The sequence below is a fragment of the Chelonia mydas genome, chromosome 11, assembly GCF_015237465.2.
Source record: "Chelonia mydas isolate rCheMyd1 chromosome 11, rCheMyd1.pri.v2, whole genome shotgun sequence".
NCBI classification, from domain to species: Eukaryota; Metazoa; Chordata; order Testudines; family Cheloniidae; genus Chelonia; species Chelonia mydas.
This window is the reverse complement of record NC_051251.2, coordinates 71,654,952-71,678,816: the sequence shown is the minus strand read 5'-3', so window position 1 is coordinate 71,678,816 and position 23,865 is coordinate 71,654,952. Positions and strand designations below refer to the sequence as shown.

The 23,865-nt window shown below is 48.5% G+C and overlaps 1 protein-coding gene across 2 annotated transcripts in view; it reads left to right on the top strand.

The window, feature by feature from the left end:
- The window catches only part of LOC102946148 (aryl hydrocarbon receptor-like), a 132,044-nt gene extending 118,922 nt beyond the window's left edge, over positions 1-13,122 (top strand). For both annotated transcript variants that reach the window (XM_037912944.2, XM_043525507.1), the window contains 2 exons: positions 2,834-4,526; positions 6,687-13,122. In XM_037912944.2, the coding sequence (XP_037768872.1) occupies positions 2,834-4,526; positions 6,687-6,842 (1,849 nt within the window). In that variant the 3' untranslated portion in view covers positions 6,843-13,122. The remainder of the gene's footprint in view (positions 1-2,833; positions 4,527-6,686) is intronic.
- The last annotated feature ends 10,743 nt before the right edge of the window (positions 13,123-23,865 follow it).

The window sequence follows — 23,865 nt, the reverse complement described above, 5'->3', positions numbered from 1 at the left end:
CACACACTGGAATGAGGAACATCACACCTTTTTATTGAACACATGATTTTTGTTTAAAAAAAAAAAAATACACTCATGCAAATAACCAGAAACTTCTTATACGGACATACAACATGATCCTGTGTACTACAAGCAAACTGCAGATGCTAAGGTGGGAATTATGAAAGCTTGTGTCTTTTAGAGGCTGGTCTTCAGTGATAGCTGTTCTACCTTTAACCAGGAATGTCACAGGTTTTGCTAAAGCAAAATGTTAAAGACACTTAAAATAATGCAATAAAACAATAAATAATCTTAGGGTTAACCCGTCCTTTAGGATTACGCTCTGAACTGTGGAGTTAGCTGACCCGACCCGGGGGAGGGGCGTTGCAACTCCAGCTTTCAAGATCCAAGTTTGCAGCTGTGACGGTGTTCGCTCACAGCGCCTCCTGCTGCCTGTCCCAGGGATTAGTTCTGCTAGCCAGTGCACCCTCTTCTGGCAGCATCACACCACCATCACTTTGCTCTAGGACCCACGTCACTCCCAGAACCATGGCGTCCTCTTCACGCCATCACCCTCCAGCCATGTCATGCTCTATTTTCCCCCTTTCCGGGGGAATTGCAGTCTGCTGTCCGGCCACTTCCCTCAGTGGCAACTGAAACCAGCTGTCTGGCCACTTCCTCTGTGGCAGGTGGGGGGACCCTGGCCCGCTCACTACTCCAGGTCCCAGCTCAGGGACCCTGTAGATGGCCACCACTTGCTACATCCCCTCTGACTCCTCCATTCATTTCCCTGGGCCACTTCCCTGCGGCCCCCAGCACCCTCTTCAACCTTGCCTCAGGGCCCCAGCCTGTGAATCCTGCAGCCAACCAGGCACCATCTTTAGCTCCACCCTGCTCTGTCCAGGATACTAGTTCCCTTCTGCCTGGTCAGGAGCCCGATCTTCTCTCATCAAGCTCCAATCAGCTTCTGAACTTGCTCTGCCCTGCAGCTCTTCTCATATGGGCCTGCCCAACCCTGATTGGCTGCTCCTCGCAACCCCTTTCTTATTGGCTGCTTTTCATGCAGCCATCTGATTAATCCCTAACAGTCCAGTGTCGGACAGTCACCCCATCACAGCAGCTCACAGAAAAGGGGCATGGGTGGCTCCATGCAGGGAACTGCATGGGGCTTTACCCCTTGCTGCAGGGAAGAACTCAGACAGGGGAATCACCTCCCCAGTGGAGCAAATCTGCCTGCATGCTACCTCCTTGCTGCTGTGGATGGTTTCCCCAAAGCTGTGCTGGAAATGCACCTCCCCCTGGGTGAGCCTGCAGTGCGAGCCCCTGGAAAAGGCTGGCCAGCCCAGCTCCAGCACAGGCAGCTCCAGGCCCAGCTGCTTGGGGAAGTAGGTGACTTGGGAGCAGCTCAGAGGTGTGATGCAATTACTTCGCTGCCCCTTCCTTGGCCCAGGGGCAGCACAGACACCTGGAGGAGTGTAAGACATGGTGTTGTCAAGCACCAAGCCATGCAGCTCACAACCAGGAAAACTTGCCAAGCAGCTGAACTGATACTTTGTGATGGTAGCATGGGGCTGTGGGAGAGCCTTAAACATTGGGGCTAGATGCAGGATGTTCCGCACAATGTGGCGCACTTGAGCCGCATTATGCAACAGGCCAGTTATTAAGACAAGCCAACGATACTCTCTGCGGCTGATCCTGGAAACCTTTTCTCCTGCAAATAGTCCTGACGCTTGTGTGTGGTCTCCAACTTCACTGGAATTTCTCCCATGCATGGGAACTACCTGCAGGAGTGAGGACGTCTCCCTGCACCCCCTATCTCCCCTTCAGCAGTCATGAAAACACCACAAACACAACTTCAGAGGGTTTTCCCTCAAACTTTGCTTTGATCACGGGCTGCATTTTAGGGAGGTATATGCTTGAACCCACATCAGTGAACTCCCTGGCAAAACTCCCATTGACTTCAATAGCACAAGATTGTGACAGATACCCGGATATCACTTATATCATCAGCTGGGCATATGTGAGCTTGCTGTTGATGCACAATCCCTAGCCTAGAACATCCCTCTACCATCTGGGAATATCCCTCAGCGAGACCTTACCTGCACACAAAACAGCTGATAAATGCTATTGGGGGTTTTTTCAAGTCTTGGTTAGTGTCATTCTTCATTCTGTCCAAAGTTTCTGTTTCTGTTTTGTCCAGGATGCAATATGAACCCGGTGAAGCTACTTGACTTTGTACATGCACCAGAGAACCCTACACAACTCCCCTGTTTTAAGAACCCTATGTTAGTTCTGCATCAGATTCCAAAATTAAAATCAAGGTTTTCCAGGAGCATAGGAATGGCCTGACTGGGTCAGACCAATGGTCCATCTAGTCCAGTATTCTGTCTCCGACAGTGGCCAGCACCAGCTGCTTCAGAAGAAGAAACTTTGGAGGAGGCAGTGATGGAGAACTTTGGCAGGCTGGATTTTGTTACTCTTTGCAACATAACTATCAGCAATGGGGCGCTGGTGTGTGTTTAATGGAAAGTTGATTTTGAACTACATTCCTTTCTCTTAGCAATGTTAAAATCCAGTTTTGTACGAGTGCAGCCTTCTGAAAGGGTTGTATGTGAGGAAGACTTCAGACTATTTAATATCTCCTTTACCTTCTGTGCACTGAGGTCACTTGACTCAGTTCCCCTCCCTCACCCCACATAGAAGGTGCAAGCTTCCAAAAAAGATCTTTGATACCAGTGTTGACTATGTGAGCACTAGGGGGAATCAGCAAGGCGATATTAACCTCTGTGGTGAGTCATTCTAGGTCTCCTTGTGGGTATGTGTCCGTAACCAATCTTGTCTTTGTTCTGTGCAGAGATGAAGAAGGAGGGGAGCACCTTCGGAAACGTTCTATGCATCTTCCTTTTACCTTTGCTACAGGAGAGGCACTATTATATCAAACACCCTACCCACTTCCTGGCTTCCCTGACCCTTTCAACAGCAAAGGGAAAAACAACAGATCCAAAAAGAATTCTCACGGTAAAGGGGGAAGGTCTCAGAAGGACAATGTAGACCCAAACTCTCTTCTGGGAGCCATGATGAGGCAAGATGAGGCTGTTTATGTCTCCCATCCAGCTTCTACTCCCAAACATTCCTTCAGCAGCAATCTCTTCAGCCACCTGGGAGAATCTGGTTTATTTGGGACTGGAGGAGACAACTGGAATGCAGTTGCTAATCCATTGTCCTTTGGGGAAAATAGTCCCAAGCAGGAGCTGGCTGACTTGAGGCAAGGGGACCCACTGTTGACCACGCTGGATTCTTTCTCGATTAGCAGTGATGAAAACTGTTCAAATAGCGAGCTGTTTAATGCTTTGGAGGGTATGGGGCTGAATGCTGAGGATCTGGAGCTCTTGCTGTTGGATGAAAGGATGGTGAGGGTAGAAACGGACCTGGATTATATTCCTTCTCTGAACGATCTATTAACAAACAATGAAATCCTCTCCTATATTCATGGCTCACTTGTAAACAAATGTGAGGATGAGCCCACTGGGGAGCAGCAGGCCTGTTCCTCATCAGACCCAGGCCAGAATCCAAGCAAAGATGCAGTGGTGTATCCATCTCAGATGCCAGAGAAAGGATCCCAGTGCTCACACCAGTCCCTGCCACAAAACCAGCAATCGCTGATCTTGCATCTTCCTCAGCAAATGCAGCAGCACATTGTGACCCAAAACCAGCAGAGCAGCCAGCCATGGGAGCAGCTGTTGCCCTCAGTTCTCAGTCCGCCAATGCCCCTGCTGATGAAGCAGGCTGAGGATAAGCAGCAGTCTAGCAGTCTGCAGTGGAGGCCACCAGCAGGAACAGCTGAGCTCGGGCTGTCTCAGTTTGTACGGTCACCTCTTGGTAATCAGCAGCAGAGTCCACAATGGGTCAGACCTCATGGATCAAACCATCTCCATCAACCCATAGAAATCCCTTACAGACATCAGCAACATGGGCAGCATCAACCATTCCTGCAGCAAAGCCAGCCTTGCATCCAACAAAACCAGATCCAGGCGCGCACAGAGCCACAGCTGAAACAAAAACCCAACCAGCACTTGTTAGTGAACGGCCTGTGCAGCCATGCCTCCTCCAACCAACCAACCCTAGGGAATAACACGTGGCAGGGCTATAGCTACAGGCCTGCAAATCAGCCACCCAGGGGCCTCCCAGCACAGACCAATATCTATGGTGTCGAGCAGGAGCTGAGCTCCCAGCTCCGCCCATCTCAGATGCCAAACACGGGAGTGTCCACCATTCATTTTTACCTGAACAGGCTGTCCAACATGGAGATAGGAGATAGAGGTAGAGAAGCATCCCAAGAAGAGATGACTCTGTGTTCGGGTTTTCTCCCCCCTTCCTCATATCAGGTCATTTCTCCAAAGCAGCTGACCCCTGTTCCTTCAGTGTCCCAGTACCTGTGTCCAAATTCAGCCTTGGAACACTTTGTGAATATCCATGGACACCGGGATGCCTCCATGCACTCCTACAGCACACACACGTCATTATTATGCCAGGATAATATCCATAAGGTAAGCAGCTCTTTTACATTGAGCTAAAGATTTCCTGAATCTGTTACATGTTTCAGTGCCTCATCTAGTGCCGATTTTATTAATTCGGGGACTAACTCTCCTCCCATTTACACCATTGTGAATCAGGAGCAACTCCCCTGGAGTCCGTTGACTTACACCAACGTCAAGCAGACATCAGAGGAGGACCTGCCCCATTGGCCAAGCCTTTTGAAAAGTGACTAGTGGGGTGAGGTGTCTCATGTTTCAGATGTCCCACCAGAGGTACCTGAAAGGGGCGCACTGTTCAGAGGGTGGGAGTTCAGCAGTGTCTAACTGTTGGGCCCCTTTAAGGAGTCTCAAGATGGGCACCTGAAATCACTAGCCCTTTCTGAAACTCTAGGCTTCTCCTTTAGTCTGCCAATACACACACATTAAGTTAGCCTGCCAGAGTGTCCTAGTGAATTGTGGTGAAAAATGGGCCTTTGTTAACCCTTTCTCCTATGATGAATTAAAGAACAAAAGAATGGAGAACATGCTGCATGGATTCCTGTCTTTAACAGGTGAACATCCCTGGCTCAGACTTCCATAGGGATCATGGCACGCAGTGTGTGGCAAAATCCTCACCTCTGTATTTATGGACAGAAATGCCGAAAGAGTGACTGTTGCAATATGCCCATTGTTATTGCTCTTGCAAAACAAAGGTGAGGGATTGATTTTTGCAGCAAAGATGTCAGAGTGCCTTTAGAACAAAGCCTTCTATAGGCCAGTTATCTGTCAGTGCTACTCACATGTAGTATCTGAGCGCTTCACGCTCTTATGTGTAAGTCACCTCATGTGCCCCCGTAAGGCAAGGCAACGCTGTTATCCCTGTTTTACAAACTGAAGCACAGAGAGAGTAAAATGGCTTCCGCAGGGTCACACCGCAAGCCTAGGGAGAGCAGGGAGTAAAGCCGGGTCTCCCATGTCCCAGGCAAGCCCCCTGCCCACCTTCCTCTCCTGTAGTCAGCCTGTGCTGCAGCTCTTCGGCTGCAACTGAGTGGGGCACAAGACAGTTTGGAGAGGGAGATGCTGTGCAGAAGTGTCCTTCGTACTGTATGTAGCCTCACCCCCACCCCCGTGAGGCTGTTATCCTCCTTGTACAGATCGGGGTGCAACCAGAAATGTCCTAAAGAGGGGTATGTCTTTACCGAACCCCCCCCTTTTCTGGAGCGAGCCCGGTAGAGGAGGAGATGGGGGAGGCAGCGGGAGGAGATGGCAGCCTGGGGTTCTGGGAAGCGGTGCAGAGATGGCTCGGGTTAGAGGGGGCTCAGCCCCCACCCAATCTATCTCTGCCTCTGGGGCACAAACCTGAGCACCAGGCACAGTGCTTAAAGTGACAAGGATCACGGCGGGGAGGGGTCGCAGCCCCAGAAACCAATTTGTAAGATTGAACCAGGGATGCAGCCTTTTAGTAGAGCTGCTGTGCTGCTTCCCCATCAACCCAGGCTCCACTCTGCCTCTTACCACCCAGCTCCACTCACTGCCTCCCCATTGGTGAGCCATTTGGGAGCTGAGAGCCAATCAGGTTCTGAACAGCTCCCTCCCCTGCCCCAGCAGTGGGCAAGGGTAGGGCACAACTCTGCCAATGGAGAAGCAGTAACTAGAGCTGGGTGGTGTGGGGCAGAGCCCCTCCCCTACATGAGTGGTGGAGAGGTGGTTAGGCCAGCAAATGGCATTTTGACCCGTCCTGGGCTGTGGCTCCATCTTATGCTTCTTTCCGATCTTCAAGGACTGGCCCTTGGTGAGAGAGAAGCCAAGATGGGCCAGGACTGGGGCCAAGAATGGATTCTCCTTGTTGCACCCCAGTGAGGCACAGGGACAGGAAATGACTTACCCCAGGTCACACAAGAAGTCTGTGGCAAACCAAGGAATTCCTAGATTCATTGATTCATAGATTCCAAGGCCAGAAGGGACAATTGTGACCATCTCGTCTGACCTTCTAGATAGCCCAGGGCAGAGAACTGCCCCAAAATAACCTCTAGAGCAGATCTTTTAGAAATTGAATCTGTCTCTCCCAGGTCCCAGATGACACTTTCCCCACTGGCCCATCCTTCCTATCAGTAAAGTTTACATCTTTACCTTCAGTGTTTGAAACATTAAATCCTCCAGAACCCCTAACGTTTTCTCTCTGTCCTCCCTCAGCCCGAAAATGATTGTGTTTTGACCAACGCTAATGTGGGATACCCCAGAGACTGTCTCCTGCCCATCAGAAACCCTGCTTCCTCAGATGAGCTGCATTCCTGCACAGAACTGCTTCCAAATCATTCTAATCCCTCCAGCAGTGGCTTTTATCTTTAAGAGTGGGCGATTAGATTGGCCAAACCAGGATTATTCAGACCATATGGAGAAATGGTTGTGTTTTAAGTTATGGAAAACAAGCAGCCATTTTTTTTCTGGCTATTTTTGTCTCGTCTTTCCTTTTATTGTTTTTATCAACCTCACATGATAGTGATTTTGACAGACAGGGCTTGGCCCTGAGTGAGAAGGAACTTCACATGGTAGAGTTTAATTTTCACAAAGATATTACCGATCTGAGCACTAATGTTCCATCTACAAATGTCTAGTAGGGAAACAACTTTTAATTCTTCACAACCCCTCTGTAATGCATTTATAAAAATAGCCCGGGCTTGAGCTATGTACACAAAGTCTCATTTGTCCGATTATCTTGGAATGGCTGAGAGTTTTTTGTGTTCTTTGCTTCATCAGTTGAGAGTTTCCAAATGTCAGGGCCCTATCTGTTTTCCTTTCATGTTTCCCTGGTAGGGGTATTGATTGCAGAAAGGCAGAGACATCCAGCTACAAAGGAAAATCAGCTTGGAAATATCTTGATCTAGCCTCATATCTTGCTTTTGTAGCAGTCTTTTAAATTGAATACAGAACTACATTTTAACATCAACAAAGACTACCCTGTTGAAGATGTGACATTGACATAACAAATCTTGCACTTTGATGAAAAGAGTTCTCTATTGCACTACACTCATTTTTAGTTCTACTGTTACTTAAGATTGTTGGGTTGCGGGGGGGTTTAAACACATTTTACCGGTCTCTACAATTTAGGACATTTTTGTTTCTGTCGTTGAGCTCAGAAGTTCAACAGTGTGGATATTGTTTTGGTGAAGCCGCACCACTGTAAAAAAGGCAAAAGATGTAGAATTTCACTAACTGTGCACAGATTGTAATTAATCTCTTCCTGCTGGGTTTGCCAAAGCTTTTTGATTTGTTACAGTTTGCTTTTCCAAAAAAAAGCCAAATTTCCCTAATGACATGGTTGACCATGAAACAATTGCGTTCATCAGCAAGTTACTGTCGTGAATGAATACGTGAGCTGCTGCTTTTCCAAACATCGCTCTAAAGTCACATTCCACTAAGTCTGCAAACAACTGGCCTATATTCTCATATTACATGGGTCCTTTCACAGCCAGACTTCAACATCCATAAGAGACGTTATCATTAATTGATTCCACAGATTAGAGCGTTAGGTATTGTAGTAAATATCACTGATTGTCATTTTGTTGTCTTCTGTATGATATGCCCAAATTAGTTGGTTTTGACTCTCAGAGTACCTAGCATGTATTCTGTCTGAAAGTGGATCTAAACCACCAAGATTATTCAAAGCCACAGGAGCTCATGTGTAGGTACTTAACTATAAAAAATTAGGAGCAGACTGGCATATAAGCCATATGTTGTATCTGTGCCTAAAAAGATTGCAAATAAGTAGAGGACTTGACTAGTTCAGAGGAAGAGTCAGATTACTGTACAGAGAAGTTTGCAATATGATAAAGAAAATAAGTATAATGATACTTAATTTTAAATGCTTGACATAGTGATATTTTCCCACAAAAGAAGTACAACCCATACATATGTATATAATGTGAGCCAACAGATATATTTTTATGCTACTCCAGCAGAGAAAAACATATCTTCCCAAGGTATTCAAGTAACATCCTTTGGAATGAGAAAAATAGAGTATTCAAAGGATTAGAAATTCTTCTTCGAGTGCTTGTTCACGTTCATTCCACATTAGGTGTGTGCACACCGCGTGATCAGGTGCTTGGAGGCTTCCAGCACCCACCCCAGGCCGCAGGGCATGCCGCAGGCCCACAGCTTCAAGGCTTGCGCCACATGCCGCAAACCTATGCCAGTTAGTGACCCCCATGACTTGTGTCTACGTTGCCTGGGGGATGGACATCAAACTGAATGGTGTAGGCATTTAAGCCAAGAAGGAAGGAAAGAAGACTTTCGTTTAAAGCAGCTGTTGATGGAGGCTGCATTGCAGCCACTGGGCCCAGAGCGCCCAACACCAGCTCAGGCTTCCTTGGTGTGTAGTGCCCTGGAACCGTTGGGAGACCCGGCACCTGCTAAGCACGTAAACTGTCAGCCCCAGAGTGCCAGACTAGGCCTTAGCACCGCTCGGCCTCCCCGGTGCAGCCGAAAGGAAGGCACAGTCGTTCCCGTCACAGGAGGCTGGTGCTTCCCAAGGCCCCGAACATTGATAAAAGCAAGAAGGTCGCAGTACCGGCGCCGACACCAGCGGTCCCGGCAGCACAAGCCCCACCGAGCCCAGACCTAAGTGAGCTCAGTGCGGACAATGGGCTCAAGGGCATAACAGATCAGCCCTCCACGCTGGGCACCTTTGAGGCTGCAAAGGACCTTATCAAGCTGTCGGCGGCGAGCCCCCTCCCGTATGGGGAGAACCCTCCAGCACCCATGCCTCGGGTGCCGTCGAGGGGTAAGCCGGCAATGATGTGCCGCTCGAGGACACCGTCCCAGCACCGCTCCCGGAGTTGGCCCCGGTCGAGCTCTGACTCCGCGGACTCACAGTTGCCAGCGGTCCAGAAGGAGGTCGCGGCACCGGGAGTGGGTCGGCGCAAGGAAGTACCGGAAAGGGCACACCGCTCTCTGGCACCACCCAGAAACCGGCCCTGGGAGGAGTTGAGATGGCCCTCGCCAGAGGACTCTCACAGACAGTCCTGGTCCACGGAACGCCAGCACCAGTCCTGGTCCAGATCCTGGTCCTGGTCCTGGGGATACCGATATTGCTCCCGCTCAGCCAGGAGCCGCTCGTTCTCCTGCCGGAGCAGATCGTTGGCACCACCGTGGCCTTCGCAATCGGCGTCGCCATAGTCCGGCACCAACACCGGCCGCTATAGGTACCCGCACCGGGCCCTGGACAGCAGGGACCCTCAGGTGGGCTGGCAACCCAGGCCATTGGCCCTTCTGGACGCTCGGGCCTATCAGGAGCACCAAGGGGCCCCGTCCAGGGCAAGTTACTTGGTGCAGCAGTCCCGGTGCCCGTACCAACGCCAGACAGTGCCGGAGGCTACAGTATCGAGGCCCCCAGCATCCCCCCAGGATAAACCGGAGAGACCAGCACCGAGTCTGGTGCCGTCCCATGGACTCCCGCCCCCGCCTGAGCCGGAGGCCCCTCCCACAGGAGAAGGGGAGCAGGAGGACCAACCAGAGGGGGTCGAGCAGCAGCTAACCTCCTCGTCATCCCCGGATGAGGCGGTGGTGGGTACAGATATGTCCAGTCCTCCACCGATAGACCATAGAGCCCACCAGGAGTTGCTGCGCAGGGTCACCCAGAACTTGGGGTTGCAGGCTGAGGAGACGGTTGAGCAGGAGGACCCCATGGTGGACATTTTGAGCCCCGAAGGTCCATCCAGAATAATGCTCCTGCTCATTAAGATCATTCAGTCCAAGTATAAGACCATATAGCAGACCCCAGCCTCCAGCGCTCCAACGGCTACAGGAGTGGAGTGTAAATACTTTGCCCCATCTAAGGGCTATGAGTTCCTGTTCTGCCACCCAAGTCCATGCTCCCTAGTGGTCTCATCGGTAAACGAAAGGGAGAGCCATGGACAGCAGGCCCCGGACCCTAAGGCCAAGGACGCAAAATGCCTGGACCTTTTTGGCAGAAAGGTGTACTTATCTGGGGGCCTTCAGTTGAGGATTGCGAACCAGCAGGCCATCCTCAACCGGCACAATTTCAACTACTGGGCAGCAGTGGGGAAGTTTAAGGACAACCTCCCACAAAGTTCCCAACAGGAGTTCACGTCCCTGGCGGACGAGGGCAAGGCAGTAGCCAAGACCTCTCTCCAGGCCTCCTTGGATTCGGCTGACTCGGTGGCTAGAACAGTCACGTCAGGGGTGGTCATGGGGTGCTCACTGTGGCTCCAGGAGTCAGGCCTGCTGCCCGAGGTCCAGAATACACTCCAGGACCTCCCCTTCGAGGGGTCCGGGCTCTTCTCGAACCAGACAGACACGAGGCTGCACAGCCTTAAGGACTCACGAGCTATGCTTAAGTCACTGGGTAAGCACGCCCTGGCAACCCAGAGGAAGCCCTTTTAGCTGCAGCCTCCCCCTCAACGCCAGTACCAGGCTCACCATAGGCATGAGCCTTACCGTAAGCGAGGCAGGGATAACAGGAGATGGTGCAACACAGTAACAATAATGTGCCGGGCCAGAACCAAGGCCAGCACAAACCCCAGCTGGGCACTAAGCCAGGCGTTTGAAGGTGCCCTCAAGGACAGTGTACCAGACCAGACATAGAATCATAGACTATCAGAGTCAGAAGGGCTCTCAGGAGAACATCTAGCCCAACCCCCTGCTCAAAGCAGGACCAATCCCCACTTTTTTTGCCCCAGATCCCTAAATGGCCCCCTCAAGGATTGAACTCACAACCCTGGGTTTAACAGGCCAATGCTTGAACCGCCTGTCCGTTTCTCCCATACATGGTTCACCATTACATCAGACCGTTGGGTCTTACGCATGGCGCAGAACGGGTACTCGATGCAGTTTGCCTCCCTCCCCCCTCCTCCCATCCGCCTTCCCCATCCCTCTTCAGGAACCCCTCTCACAAGCATCTCCTAGAGAAGGAAGTCCGCTCGCTGCTAGAGGCGGGGGCGGTAGAGGCGGTGCCACACAGCCTAAGGGGGAAGGGATTCTACTCCCGGTACTTCCTCATTCCCCAAGGCCAAAGGGGGCCTTCTCCGCATCCTAGGCCTGCGCAGGCTCAACAAGTTCCTGGTCAAGGCCCGGTTCCGCATGGTCTCTCTGGGCACCATCATCCCTTCCCTGGTATGCTGCCCTTGACATGAAGGATGCGTACTTTCATATCGCCATCCACCCAGCACATCGGCGGTTCCTACACTTCACCGTGGGCCAAGAACATTACCAGTTTGCGGTTCTCCTGTTCGGTCTAGCCACGGCCCCACGAGTGTTCACGAAGTGCATGGCGGTGGTGGCAGCCTTCTTATGGAGGCAGAGAATCTGGGTGTACCAGTACCTCGACGACTGGCTCCTGGCGGGCCGATCCGAGGTGGAAGTGCGAGGCCATGTGGAGGTGGCCCTGAAATTGTTCCACAAGCTGGGGCTCCTGGTCAACGTCCCCAAGTCCATGCTCATACCCATGCAGAAAGTGGAATTCATAGGGGTGGTCCTGGACACGGTGCAGGCCAGGGCAAGCCTTCCAGTATCCCAATTCCAGGCTTTCCAGCAAGCGATGGCCTCCCTGCACCAGTTTCCAATGACAACGGCCAGGTGCTGCCTGAGGCTGCTGGCTTACATGGTGGCATGCATGCACGTGGTCAGGCATGCCAGACTGAGACTCAGGACTCTGCAGATGTGGCTCGCTCGGGTGTACCGCCCAGGCAGGGACCCCCTGGACTTGGTAGTGACAGCCCCAAGGGACGTACTGGACTCCCTGCTGTGGTGGCAGTCCCAGCCTGTGGTTTGCAAAAGCATCCCCTTTGCCGCCCCACAACCAGACCTGGTGCTGGTGATGGACGCGTCAGACCACGGATGCAGAACCCACCTGGGGGACCTCATGATGCAGGTGTTGTGGTCCGGAGCAAAGCGGTCACTCCATATCAATGTGAAGGAGCTCAGGTTGATTCATCTCACCTGCCAGACCTTTCACGCCACTCTGAGTGGTCACAGCATGATAGTTCTGACAGACAACACTACAGCCATGTTTTATATAAACAAACAGGGTGGGGCTCATTCCTCGCCACTCTGTCGTGAGGTTCTCCTCGTCTGCAACCTTTGCATATCCCATGCAATTCACCTCGAGGCATCGTATCTCCCAGGGGTACAAAACAAGCTGGTGGACTCCCTCAGCAGGTCGTACCGCATGCACGAGTGGATGCTCAGGGCGGAAGTCATGCTTTCGCTCTTCCACAGGTGGGGGTTTCCCCGGGTAGACCTGTTTGCCACCAGGGCCAACGCCCAGTGCTCACAGTTCTGTTTGTTCCAGGGCCGCAGCCTGGGCTCACTTGCAGACGCGTTTGCTATCCCGTGGAGAGGGGACTTGATGTATGCCTTCCCCCCGCTCCCCTTGGTGCACAAGGCCCTACTCAAGGTGCGCAGGGACAAGGCGGCGGTGATGCTCATTGCCCCAGCCTGGACCCACCAGCACTGGTACACATCGCTCCTAGAGCTGTCGGTGGAGGCCCTAATAGTCCTGCCTCTACACCAGGACCTCATTACGCAGGACGGCGGGTGGCTTCTCCACTCCAGCCTACAGTCACTGTACCTGATGGCGTGGAAGCTCTGTGGCTAAACACCCTGGAGAGCCAGTGCTCCCTTCCAGCAGCAGATTCTGCTTGGCAGTAGAAAGCCCTCTACCAGGGCGACCTATATCGCCAAGTGGAAAAGGTTCTCATGTTGGTGTGAACCATGACAGATGCGGCCATGCCAGGCCTAGTGCAGGCCATCCTGGAGTACCTCCTGCACTTCAAGCAGCAAGGGCTAGCCCCGTCCTCACTCAGAGTACACCTGGCGGCCATCTCTGCCTTCCATCCGGGGTACTTGGGGGACTCGGTGTTTTCCCACCCAATGGTGGGACAGTTCCTTAAAGGGTTGGAGAGGGTGTTTCCATACTCCCGCCCCCCCTCCCAGTCCCTCCATGGAACCTTAACCTGGTCCTCTCTAAACTCATGGGACCCCCTTTCAAGGCCCTTGCTTCTTGTTCTCTCCTCCACCTTTCCTGGAAGGTGGCATTTCTGGTTGCCATTACCTCGGCCAGAAGGGTGTCCCTCACCTCTGAGCCACTGTATACAGTATTTCACAAGGACAAGGTGCAGCTCCGGCCACACCCCAAGTTCCTCCCTAAGGTGGTCTCCCAGTTCCATTTGGGCCAGGACATTTGTCTGCCGGTGTTCTTCCCAAAACCCCATACGGACCCGAGTCACCACAGCTTGCACACCCTGGATGTGCGTCGAGCGCTGGCATTCTATTTGGAGCGCACCAAGCCCTTTCGCAAATCCACGCAGCTGTTTGTGGCTGTAGCCGAGAGAATGAAAGGCCTCCCAGTGTCAGCGCAGCGGATTTCGTTTTGGATTACAAGCTGCATCCGGGCATGCTATGAGCTCGCAGGTGTTCCGGCCCCGGCGGTCATGGCCCACTCAACCAGAGTGCAAGTGACTTCCACAGTGTTCCTGGCACAGGTCCCAATCCAGGAGATCTGCAGAGCAGCCACCTAGTTCTCGGTGCACACCTTCACGACCCACTGGTCAACCAGCAGATCAGAGAGGACGCGGTGGTTGGCAGAGCGGTCCTCCAAGCAGTTGTTCCATGACGCCTACCCTCCTCCAGAGGTAAGCTTGTGATTCACCTAATGTGGAACGGACGTGAACAAGCACTCGAAGAAGAAAAAAACGGTTACTTGCTTTCTCGTAACTGTTGTTCTTCGAGATGTGTTGTTCATGTCCATTCCACCACCCACCCTCCTACCCCTCTGTCGGAGTCGCCAGCAAGAAGGAACTGGAGGGGGTCAGGCTGGTAGGGGTATATGTGCACTGCGCAGTGACGCCACTCGGGGGCCCCGCCGGCCCAACGGGAGTCGCTAAGGGAAAAAGTTTCCGATGCTCATGCACGCGGCACACGCACACCTAATGTGGAATGGACTTGAACAACACATCTCGAAGAACAACAGTTATGAGAAAGTAACCGTTTTTTATGGCCACCTGTTGTCAGAAACCTAACATAAAATAACATCCTTTCTGTGTGATCAGTCTTGGTTTTGCATTAACGTTACATTCTTTTTATTTCAATAAATGGTTTTGGGTCTTAGCACTTCTGTGATTCCCTTCCTTGATGTCTGCTCTTGTTATTTATTATAAACAACCACAGTGAAGTTCAACTTTCACTTCTTGTCCTTTGTGTCATTAGAGCCCTGATCCTGTAGCCACACCATTCCACACGTGATGAGGGGTTGATTTTTTTTCCTTTAAACATTACCAGTGTAATTTTATCATAGGCTTCAATTGGAGCAAGGCAAATACCTGTGTATGGGTGAAGACTTGTAAAGAAATTTGTCCACTGGATTTGACTTGAAACATCAGATCACTGTAGTGCTAGACACTGTACAAACACAGTGAGAGAGTGCTTGCCTCAGAGGACTTCCACAGACTAAATAGACAAGGGTTGGGAGAGGAATGGAGAAGTGATTCACCCTAGGTCATAGATCAGGTCAGTGGGACAGTTGGAAATAGAACCCATATCTTCTGGTTCCCAGGCTGACACCCTATCTGCTAGGCCACACTGCTTCAGGAATTGCTACCCACAAAATTGGTCCAGCGTGTCAGGCTGCTAAGTCATTATAAACACTTCTTCCCCACACCAGTGTTTAAATTATCTCTTGTTTATTGCTGATTAAAATCTGAGTATCAGCAGCTCAGACCTCACAGGCAACCCTCCAATAGCAAACTAGTATATGTGCACAAAGGAGGAAAAACAACCATCCACACTAAGCTTAGAAATAGGATGTGAGGGGCTTGATTTCTTTTTAAACCCAGCCTACAGTTGTGCACAGGAGCAATTAATTGCTGGAGCAAATGGGGGTCAGCAGACATCTAATTACTAGAGCTGATCAGGAATTTTCTCCCAAAACAATTACTCTTGTTTTGCTCGCAATCACTTGAGTTTGGCAAAAGAAATATGTGACAAGATCGGGCCAGATGGCTACAGGAGAGTAACAGAAGGCAGATATATTAGCCCCAGGTTAAGTAGGTCCCTTTTTCCTGGGTAAGGTAACAGGGAAGGTTCCAGAACAATCAGGAACCTTCTGGAGACAATTAAGATGACAGGCTGATTAGAACACCTGCAGCCAATCAAGAAGCTGCTAGAATCAATTAAGGCAGGTTAATCAGGGCACCTGGGTTTAAAAAGGAGCTCACTTCAGTTTGTGGTGTGCGTGTAAGGAGCTGGGAGCAAGAGGCGCTAGGAGCTGAGAGTGAGAATGCATACTGTTGGAGGACTGAGGAGTACAAGCATTATCAGACTCCAGGAGGAAGGTCCTATGGTGAGGATAAGGAAGGTGTTGGGAGGAGGCCATGGGGAAGTAGCCCAGGGAGTTGCAGCTGTTGCACAGCTGTTCCAGGAGGCACTCTAAACAGCTGCATTCCACAGGGCCCTGGGCTGGAACCCAGAGTAAAGGGCTGGCCCGGGTTCCCCTCAAACCTCCCAACTCCTGGTCAGACACAGGAGGAGTTGACCTGGACTGTGGGTTCACGAAAACGGCCAAACTCAGGGCTGCTGTGAAGCTCCAAGGCAAGCAAATTCGCCAATAAACGCAAGACCCACCAAGGTAGAGGAGGAACTTTGTCACAAATATCTTCCAAACAAGTGTCCAGTCTTGAAGACAGCAAGAGATGGCTTCCCTTGGTAGCTTGGTTCCAATGGTTAATCATCTGTACTATTTGAAAATGCATGCCTTGTTTCTAACTTAAATTTGTAAGGCTTTGACTTCCACCCTGTCACGGCTCCCTCCCCACTCTGAACTCTGGGTTACAGATGTGGGGACCCGCATGAAAGACCCCCCGCAAGATTATATACCACCAGCTTAGGTTAAAAACTTCTCCAAGGCACAAATTCCTTTCCTTGTCCTTGGACAGTATTGCTGCCACCACCAAGTGATTTAAACAAACATTCAGGGAGGGGCCACTTGGAACCCTATTCCCCCCCCAAAAAAAATCCCACCAAGCCCCTTCACCCCCTTTTCTGGGGAGGCTTGAGAATAATATACCAACCGATAGGTTTACAAAGTGAGCACAGACCAAATCCTTGGTTTTTAGGACACTGAAAATCAATCAGGTTCTTAAAAGAAGAATTTTATTTAAAAAAAATAAGTAAAAGAATCACACCTGCAAAATCAGGATGGAAGATAACTTTACAGGGTAATAAAAAGATTTAAAACCCAGAGGATTCCCCTCTGATTCTGCTTCCCAGTTACAAAACAGGAATAAAATTACCTCTTAGCATAGGGAAAATTCACAAGCTAAAACGAAAGATAATCTAATGCATTTCCTTGCTATTACTTACAATTTCTGTAATTTTAGATGTATCATTTCAGGATCTTTTTAAGAGATGTTTTTTCCTGCCCTGGTCCCTCTCTCTGTCCGAGAGGGCACACACAAAGAGAGCACAAACAAAATCCCCCCCCGAAAGGTTTGAAAGTATCTTCTTTCCCATTGGTCCTTCTGGTCAGGTGCCAACTAGGTTAATTGAACTGATTAACCCCTTACAGGTAAGTGATTCTGTACCTCTGGCCAAGAGGGATTTTATATTACTGCATACATAAAGGTTGTTACCCTTCCCTTTATATTTATGACACACCCATTGGTTCTAGTTCTGCTTTTCTCCATTAGATTAAAGAGCCCTTTCATTTCCAGTGTTCTCTCCCTGTGAAGATGCTATCCACTGTAATCAAGTCACTTCAATCTGTCTAGCTTATCAAAAAGATCAAGAACTCTTTTAGTCTCTCACTGTCATACATTTTCTTCAGCCCTAGAATAATTTTGGGGGCTCTTCTTTGTACCCTCTCCAGTTTTTCAACAGTCTCTTTGAACTGGGGACTTTAGAACTGTGCTCTGTATTCCAGCGTCAGTCTCACCAGTGCCATAACCAGACTAAAATCACCAATCAGAGGGATGGCTGTCCTAATGCTGTGAAGGGAAACAGTTTTCTTTAATGTGCAGCATAAAGGTGTAGCAGCATTTGACAGTAAGTACATTGCATTAGCCTTTTGCCACAGAATCGCATTTGAAGTGCCCGTTAGCCAGGATTTCAACATTTGTGCACCTGCATAAAAGCACAAGCCTTTCCACTGCTCCACTATGCATGACCGCATAATTCAAGGCTCAGTTTGGCTCTCACTTACCCCAGCTTACGTTCAGTGTAACTGGAAGCAGAACTGTCCTGCCTTCAAGTGACTATAGAATTTTTCAGACACAAACGAAAGATCAATAAGTGGGGCTCAGTTTTTTTCCCTCTGCCTCTCAATTTATTGCTAATAAGAATGTTTTGCATTTACATAGTTCCTTCCATCTCAGAGGGTCCTGAAGTGCTTTACAATCCTGTGATAACCTTTTGCACTCTCCTGTATACACAAAGATACATACCATGAGGAATGGATTTTTCCATCCGGAAAATAGAGCCATCGCTGAACTGGAATGTGGCAGCAGCTATTTTAAACAAAGCATAATGTAGTGATTGTGATGGAGCACTGGCCGCACCCAGGTGTAAAAAAGGGTTAATCTCAGTAGGGCTCAGTCGAGGTGAGTCCTTAGAGAGGCTGCGTGGGGCGCAGCCAATAGGAGAGAAGCTGCAAGGAGCAGCCAATCAGGGCCCAACAAGCTTACATAAAAGGAGCTATGAGGCAGAACAGAGGTTAGTTGCTGCTGGGACCCCAAGGGGTGAAGATTGGGTCCCTAGTAGGCTAAAAGAAAGCTAGCACGTCAGTTGCTGGCAGGGACCAGGGGATCAAGAGAAAGCTCCTGGCTGGCTGAAGGGACTGAGCAGTTGTGTGCCCTGAGGTAAGGGTGAAGAAGATGCTGGGGCTGTGGGGAAGTGGTTCAGGAGACTACACCAACATTCCACACAAAGATGGACTACAAGCCGTCAAGAACGCTATTCCCCCATAATGTCACGGCTAACCTGGTGGCTGAACTTTGTGACTTTGTCCTTACCCATAACTATTTTACATTTGGGGACAACGTATACCTTCAGATCAGCGGCACTGCTATGGATACCCGCATGGCCCCACAGTATGCCAACATTTTTATGGCTGATTTAGAACAACGCTTCCTCAGCTCTCGTCCCCTAACGCCCCTACTCTACTTGCACTATATTGATGACATCTTCATCATCTGGACCCATGGAAAAGAAGCCCTTGAGGAATCCCACCAGGATTTCAACAGTTTCCATCCATCCATCAACCTCAGCCTGGTCCAGTCCACACAAGAGATCCACTTCCTGGACACTACGGTGCTAATAAGCGATGGTCACATAAACACCACCCTATACCGGAAACCTACTGACCGCTATTCCTACCTACATGCCTCCAGCTTTCACCCTGGACCATTTGGAGCCCAAATGGGATGTTACCCGTTAAGATTTTCATGGAAAACCCTGTGTTTCCCTACATAATTGAATATGCAGAGAAGTATCCTGGACCTGAAACTATAAACCTCTGTCTCTTACATTCTAATTCCAGAAGTATGGTAAGCATGATTATTAATGGTATTTCAGAGATTCGAAAGCTGGAAAGGACAATGCCATTAACCACTCTGACTTCCTATATAAAACAGGCCCGTGAATCAAGCCTACAATCCGGTTGGACTAGAGCAGATAGTATAGAAAGACCAATACAATCTAATCAATTCTCTGTTTGATAAATTAAAGACGTTGAGGATGTTTAGTCACATTTATATGCCATATTTTCTAGTCCTCAATTTTTTTAGCTCCTCTTTGAACTAGATCGTCCTACATGTTAATGTTCTTTCCTCATTTGTGATGCCTGATTTCAGCATGCTGCGCAGACTGTATTGTTGTACAGACTGTACAGCAAGAAGTACAGCTCAGGGTGTCAACGCTTAGCAGAGCGAGGACAGGGAAGCTCTTGGGCGCGGGGGGGGGCGGGGGGGGGGAGCTCTGCTTTAGCCACAATTGAAGCAAGGCAGCTGGCTCAGATCCACATCAGCAGAATTTTACAGCACACTGGAAACAGCTGTGCCTAAAACACAGGGCTGCAACTGAGACGTACACATGCTTTGGTGTCTTAATTTACTTCAGCACATTACAAAGGCCTTTCTGAAGGAAGGCATCATTATTATTGCCACTTTACTGGTAGGTAAAGCAAAGACAAGAGATTGGCCGTGTCAGAGTTGGGACGAGAACCACGTGTCCTGACTCTCATTCCAGCACGCTTTTTCATATTTCCAGAGCGCCTACTTGCCACGTAGCAAGGTAACAATCTAATAGTTACGTCTTCGCGGGAAGAGAAGTGAGAGAGCGAGGGGTGAGGTTCAGCAAGTCGAGTAGACGAAGCACTATGGTCACAGTGATCGCTAATTGCATATGAAACAACCATTTCCGTATGCAAATCAAAGAGCTGTAAGTGAAAGGTAAAGCAAGTGGCAAGCTCAGGGTAAAATTTGAGATTTGAAAACTGACACTAGAGCTACAACTCTTGGGGGTATGATTACCAGCTCCGTGAGTATACGCTCACTCGCTTGCTGGCCTGCTGCGAGCTAAAATAGTAGCATGTCTACCGGGGGGTTGTACTCAAAGCAGCTAATCTGTGCTGCTGCAGCTACCTTACCATTTTCAACACACAAGCGTGAGTAGAGGTAGTGGAAGTATGTCTACATAAACTGCCAATCGCACCCGAGCTAAAAGTGTAGAAGTAGCCTGGGGTGAAATTCTGGCTCCATGAAGGTCATTGAAACTCTAAGGACTTAATTCTAATTCACGTCAGGTCCCTATTTTATGTTCTAGTCCCAGAGGCAATTTTAAATAAAAGGGCTTTCCAGAGCTATAAGTAGATATTTTATATATCGGGTTTTTTTTTCATAATTTCTGCCACTCCATTTCTCTGCCCCTGCAGCTTTGCACCTTGGGCACCTGCCACGCTCACGCCTCCCTGGTTTCAGCCCTGTGGGTTTCGACTAATGTAATGTAGTCAGCCCAATAGAAAGGAGAACTTTCTCTTTCCCCAGCCTTCGAAGCCTGGCAAAGCTTGCTGGTCTGACGGCCAATAGACCAAGAGCGAGGAGGGATGGAATTTCCAGATTCTGGGACCAGCCAGCAGCGCCTTCCAGCGCACGTACTTTGACGTACTTTGACTGTCCTAGCGTCACACGGTAAAGCCGTGATTTCCATGAAGGCTTGGACCCACCTAGGGCTTTATAGCTATGCCTACACTTTGAATTACACCCAGCAATGAAATGGAAGATCACTGCAATGCATATGCTGCAGGAACATAGGTGGCTGCACTGTGCACTAACTAAAGATCCTGGGAGTTCTGTGGTGTATCGTTGTGCACAGTGCATTGCATTAATTCCGTCTGGAGCAGGCAGCTGTCAGAAAGTCAAAAACTCCAGAGTAGTACTCCTAGAAAAGGGGGGAACAAAGTCCCATACAAGCTGTCTTTGAGAAATGGGCAGTAGAAGTGGCTGAAACGGTATGTTAGATTCTAGTTTAGCTTTCCTCTCTGTACTTGTTTGTTAGCATGAACATTTACCTAGTAGCGTTTCCTTTGCTTTTCACATTTGGGGACTCAAAGTCTAAGGCGAGACATACCTTTTTTTATTAATGATGTATAACAAATTATCTTCATGCTTCTTTAGCATTTTCCACCCAGACCACACCAGGCATTTCCTAGTGTAGACTTGCAGAATTTCAATTTTTCTACCAATTTAAATTTTCGCAGTTACTTGAAAATATGGGGACAATTATTTATTGACAATAGAAACTGAGCTTAAAAAAGTCCATTAAAACACAAATTGTCAAAATCAAATGTCAAAACATACAAAATAAATAGCCTTAAATAAACAAATGATACCTGGTTTTACTATTCATTTTCGGGTCTATTTTTAATAAGCATGGAAACATTTATTTTGTCACTTGGTACATTTACAGTGAAATCGACCTTAATCGACAAATAAAATCGTTTCAAGCCTACGGTTATTTTAGCACGTTCTCCAAAGTTTTACAGCTTCCAAAGTTTGCTATTGATAGCTGATTACGGAATTTCACCGCTGCCTGCATTCATTTGGCTGGCAAGGTGGTGACAAAAAAATTAATCTATTCTTGTGTGAAGTAGCGCCCGTGGATGTCAGGTTTATAGTATGCTTCTAGCGATTCCAGAACAAATCTATAGCTGTCCCTTCAATTAACTCTTAGGACATATATTCAAAAAACAATGCACTATCCACTGGTAACCTAGCTGTGAAAAGTTTGGTTGAAGTGACTCTCCCAATCTCACAGAGGAAAGATGCAGCGCGTGTAGCAGAATCCAGTTCTCCAGATCAGCAGTCAACTGCCTTAACCACGAGACGCTCCATGTTCTTCCTGCCAACCCCTGCCTGCCTTAAATCACTACCCACCTGCCAACTTCTGCAAGAAATCAAGCAGTTGCCCTACAGACAGCAGTATTCCTGACATTTCTTGTAGATGAGTGTTTGACTTCGCAACCAAAATCATGGTCTTTTAATTTAGTTTTTTTATGCAATATGTATATATAAGGTGTGTGGGTATAGACATGCAATATAAGTGTAACATACGTTACCATTTCTCCCAACCTGCACTGCCATCTTCTGGACAAGAGGCGCAATTGGAGTTTGCTTTTACTTAGTTGGGACATTTTATAAGAAAAACGGAATAAAAATTGCCATTTCAGATTTTCATAGCACTTTTCAAGCATTCTATCGCATTCTATCGCATCTATCTAGACCATTGTAACGTACTCTAACCACGTCATGATTTTTGTCATAAATCGTCAATATTTGTTGTTTTTCTTGGTATTCCTCTCTTAGAATCATACTATAATGGGGAAACCTCAGCTGTCATTTTGCGTAGATTCCAAGGCTGGAAGGGACCATTGTAATAATCTAGTCTCACCTCCTGTATTACAGTCCAGAGAGCGGCCACCAAATAATTTCAAGAGGTAGTAGTTTAGAGAACCACCTAATGTTGATTTATAAACTGTTAGTGATGGAGCATCCACCATTACCCCTGATAAATTGTTCTAATGGTTAAGCATTATCACTGTTAGACTTTTATCTCCTTTGTATTTTGAATTTGTCTCGATTCAGCTTCCAGACATTTTATTTTAGTAAACCTTTTTCTGCTAGATTGACGATCCTGTTATCAAATATTTGTTTCCCAGGTACGTACTTACAGTTTATAATCAAGTCATCGCTTAAGATTTTCTTCCTTGAACTAAGACTCAAGAAAGTCACCCTATCAATAATGTAGGTTTTCTAAACTTTGTAATGCTCTTCTTCGAACCATCTCCAATTTATCAATATGCTTCGGGGGGGGGGGGGGGGGGCAGGCAGACGCAAGACTGGCAATACTGTTTGACTATTCTATATCTTCATCTAGATTACACAAAGAGATCAACTTTGAGTCCTAAAATTAAGCTACTACATAAGAGGTAATTTTTCAGAAGAATTGGTTACCCACAATGCCCATTGGGTGGCCCAAGGTCCCACAGCAAGTCAGAGGCAAAACTCGGGATTTGGATTTGGGTGTTCCTATTTCCCAGTATTTGCTCACGCCAAGCGGTGGCGCTAAAATGACATGTGACATACATAATATGATGGGGGAAAGACTAAAATAAGAACAAAAATGACGGTCCTGAGAGAAAAGTCCCCTAGACATAGAGGAAGTACAGCGTAGATAGCAGGTCAGCAAAGTTCCCCACCCACGTGCCTTAATCTTGGCTCGGAATGGCCAGGGTAAGGGTGAGATGTTTGTCTAGTCTCAATGCACAGACAGTCCATTTCCTCTCAGCTGAAAGAGCCAACCACTGTGAGAAAGTATTTCTCCTTTCCCTCATCTCCAGGTCTGATGGCGCTTTTCATAGGAATCTTATGCGATCGCTAAAGAAATTTAAGCACTCTCTCATTATAAATCCTATATATAATCACTACATGGTATAAGCACATTAGAGTCTACGTATATAGTTCGTACGCTAATAGTTTAATATGTGTGTGTCTATGTTCTAAGTGTATAAGATGTGCTATAGGAGTTGTGTATATGTATGCCTACCTAAAAGATGCAAAATATTGCACATAAAAACTAAATTAAAAAGGCCATGATTTTGGTTTCAAAGTCAAACACTCATCAACAAGAAATGCCAGGAATATGTTTTTTGGTGCAACCTTAATTCAGCCTCCTTGCGAATATGCGTTTCGAGACAGAACTTAAATACATTTTTCCACAGGACCCCTGCTTCGTTCAGTGCTCTGGACGGACCCGCTCAGGTGATGAATCACGGTTGTGTTGTGACAGAATACTGCTTGATTTGTTG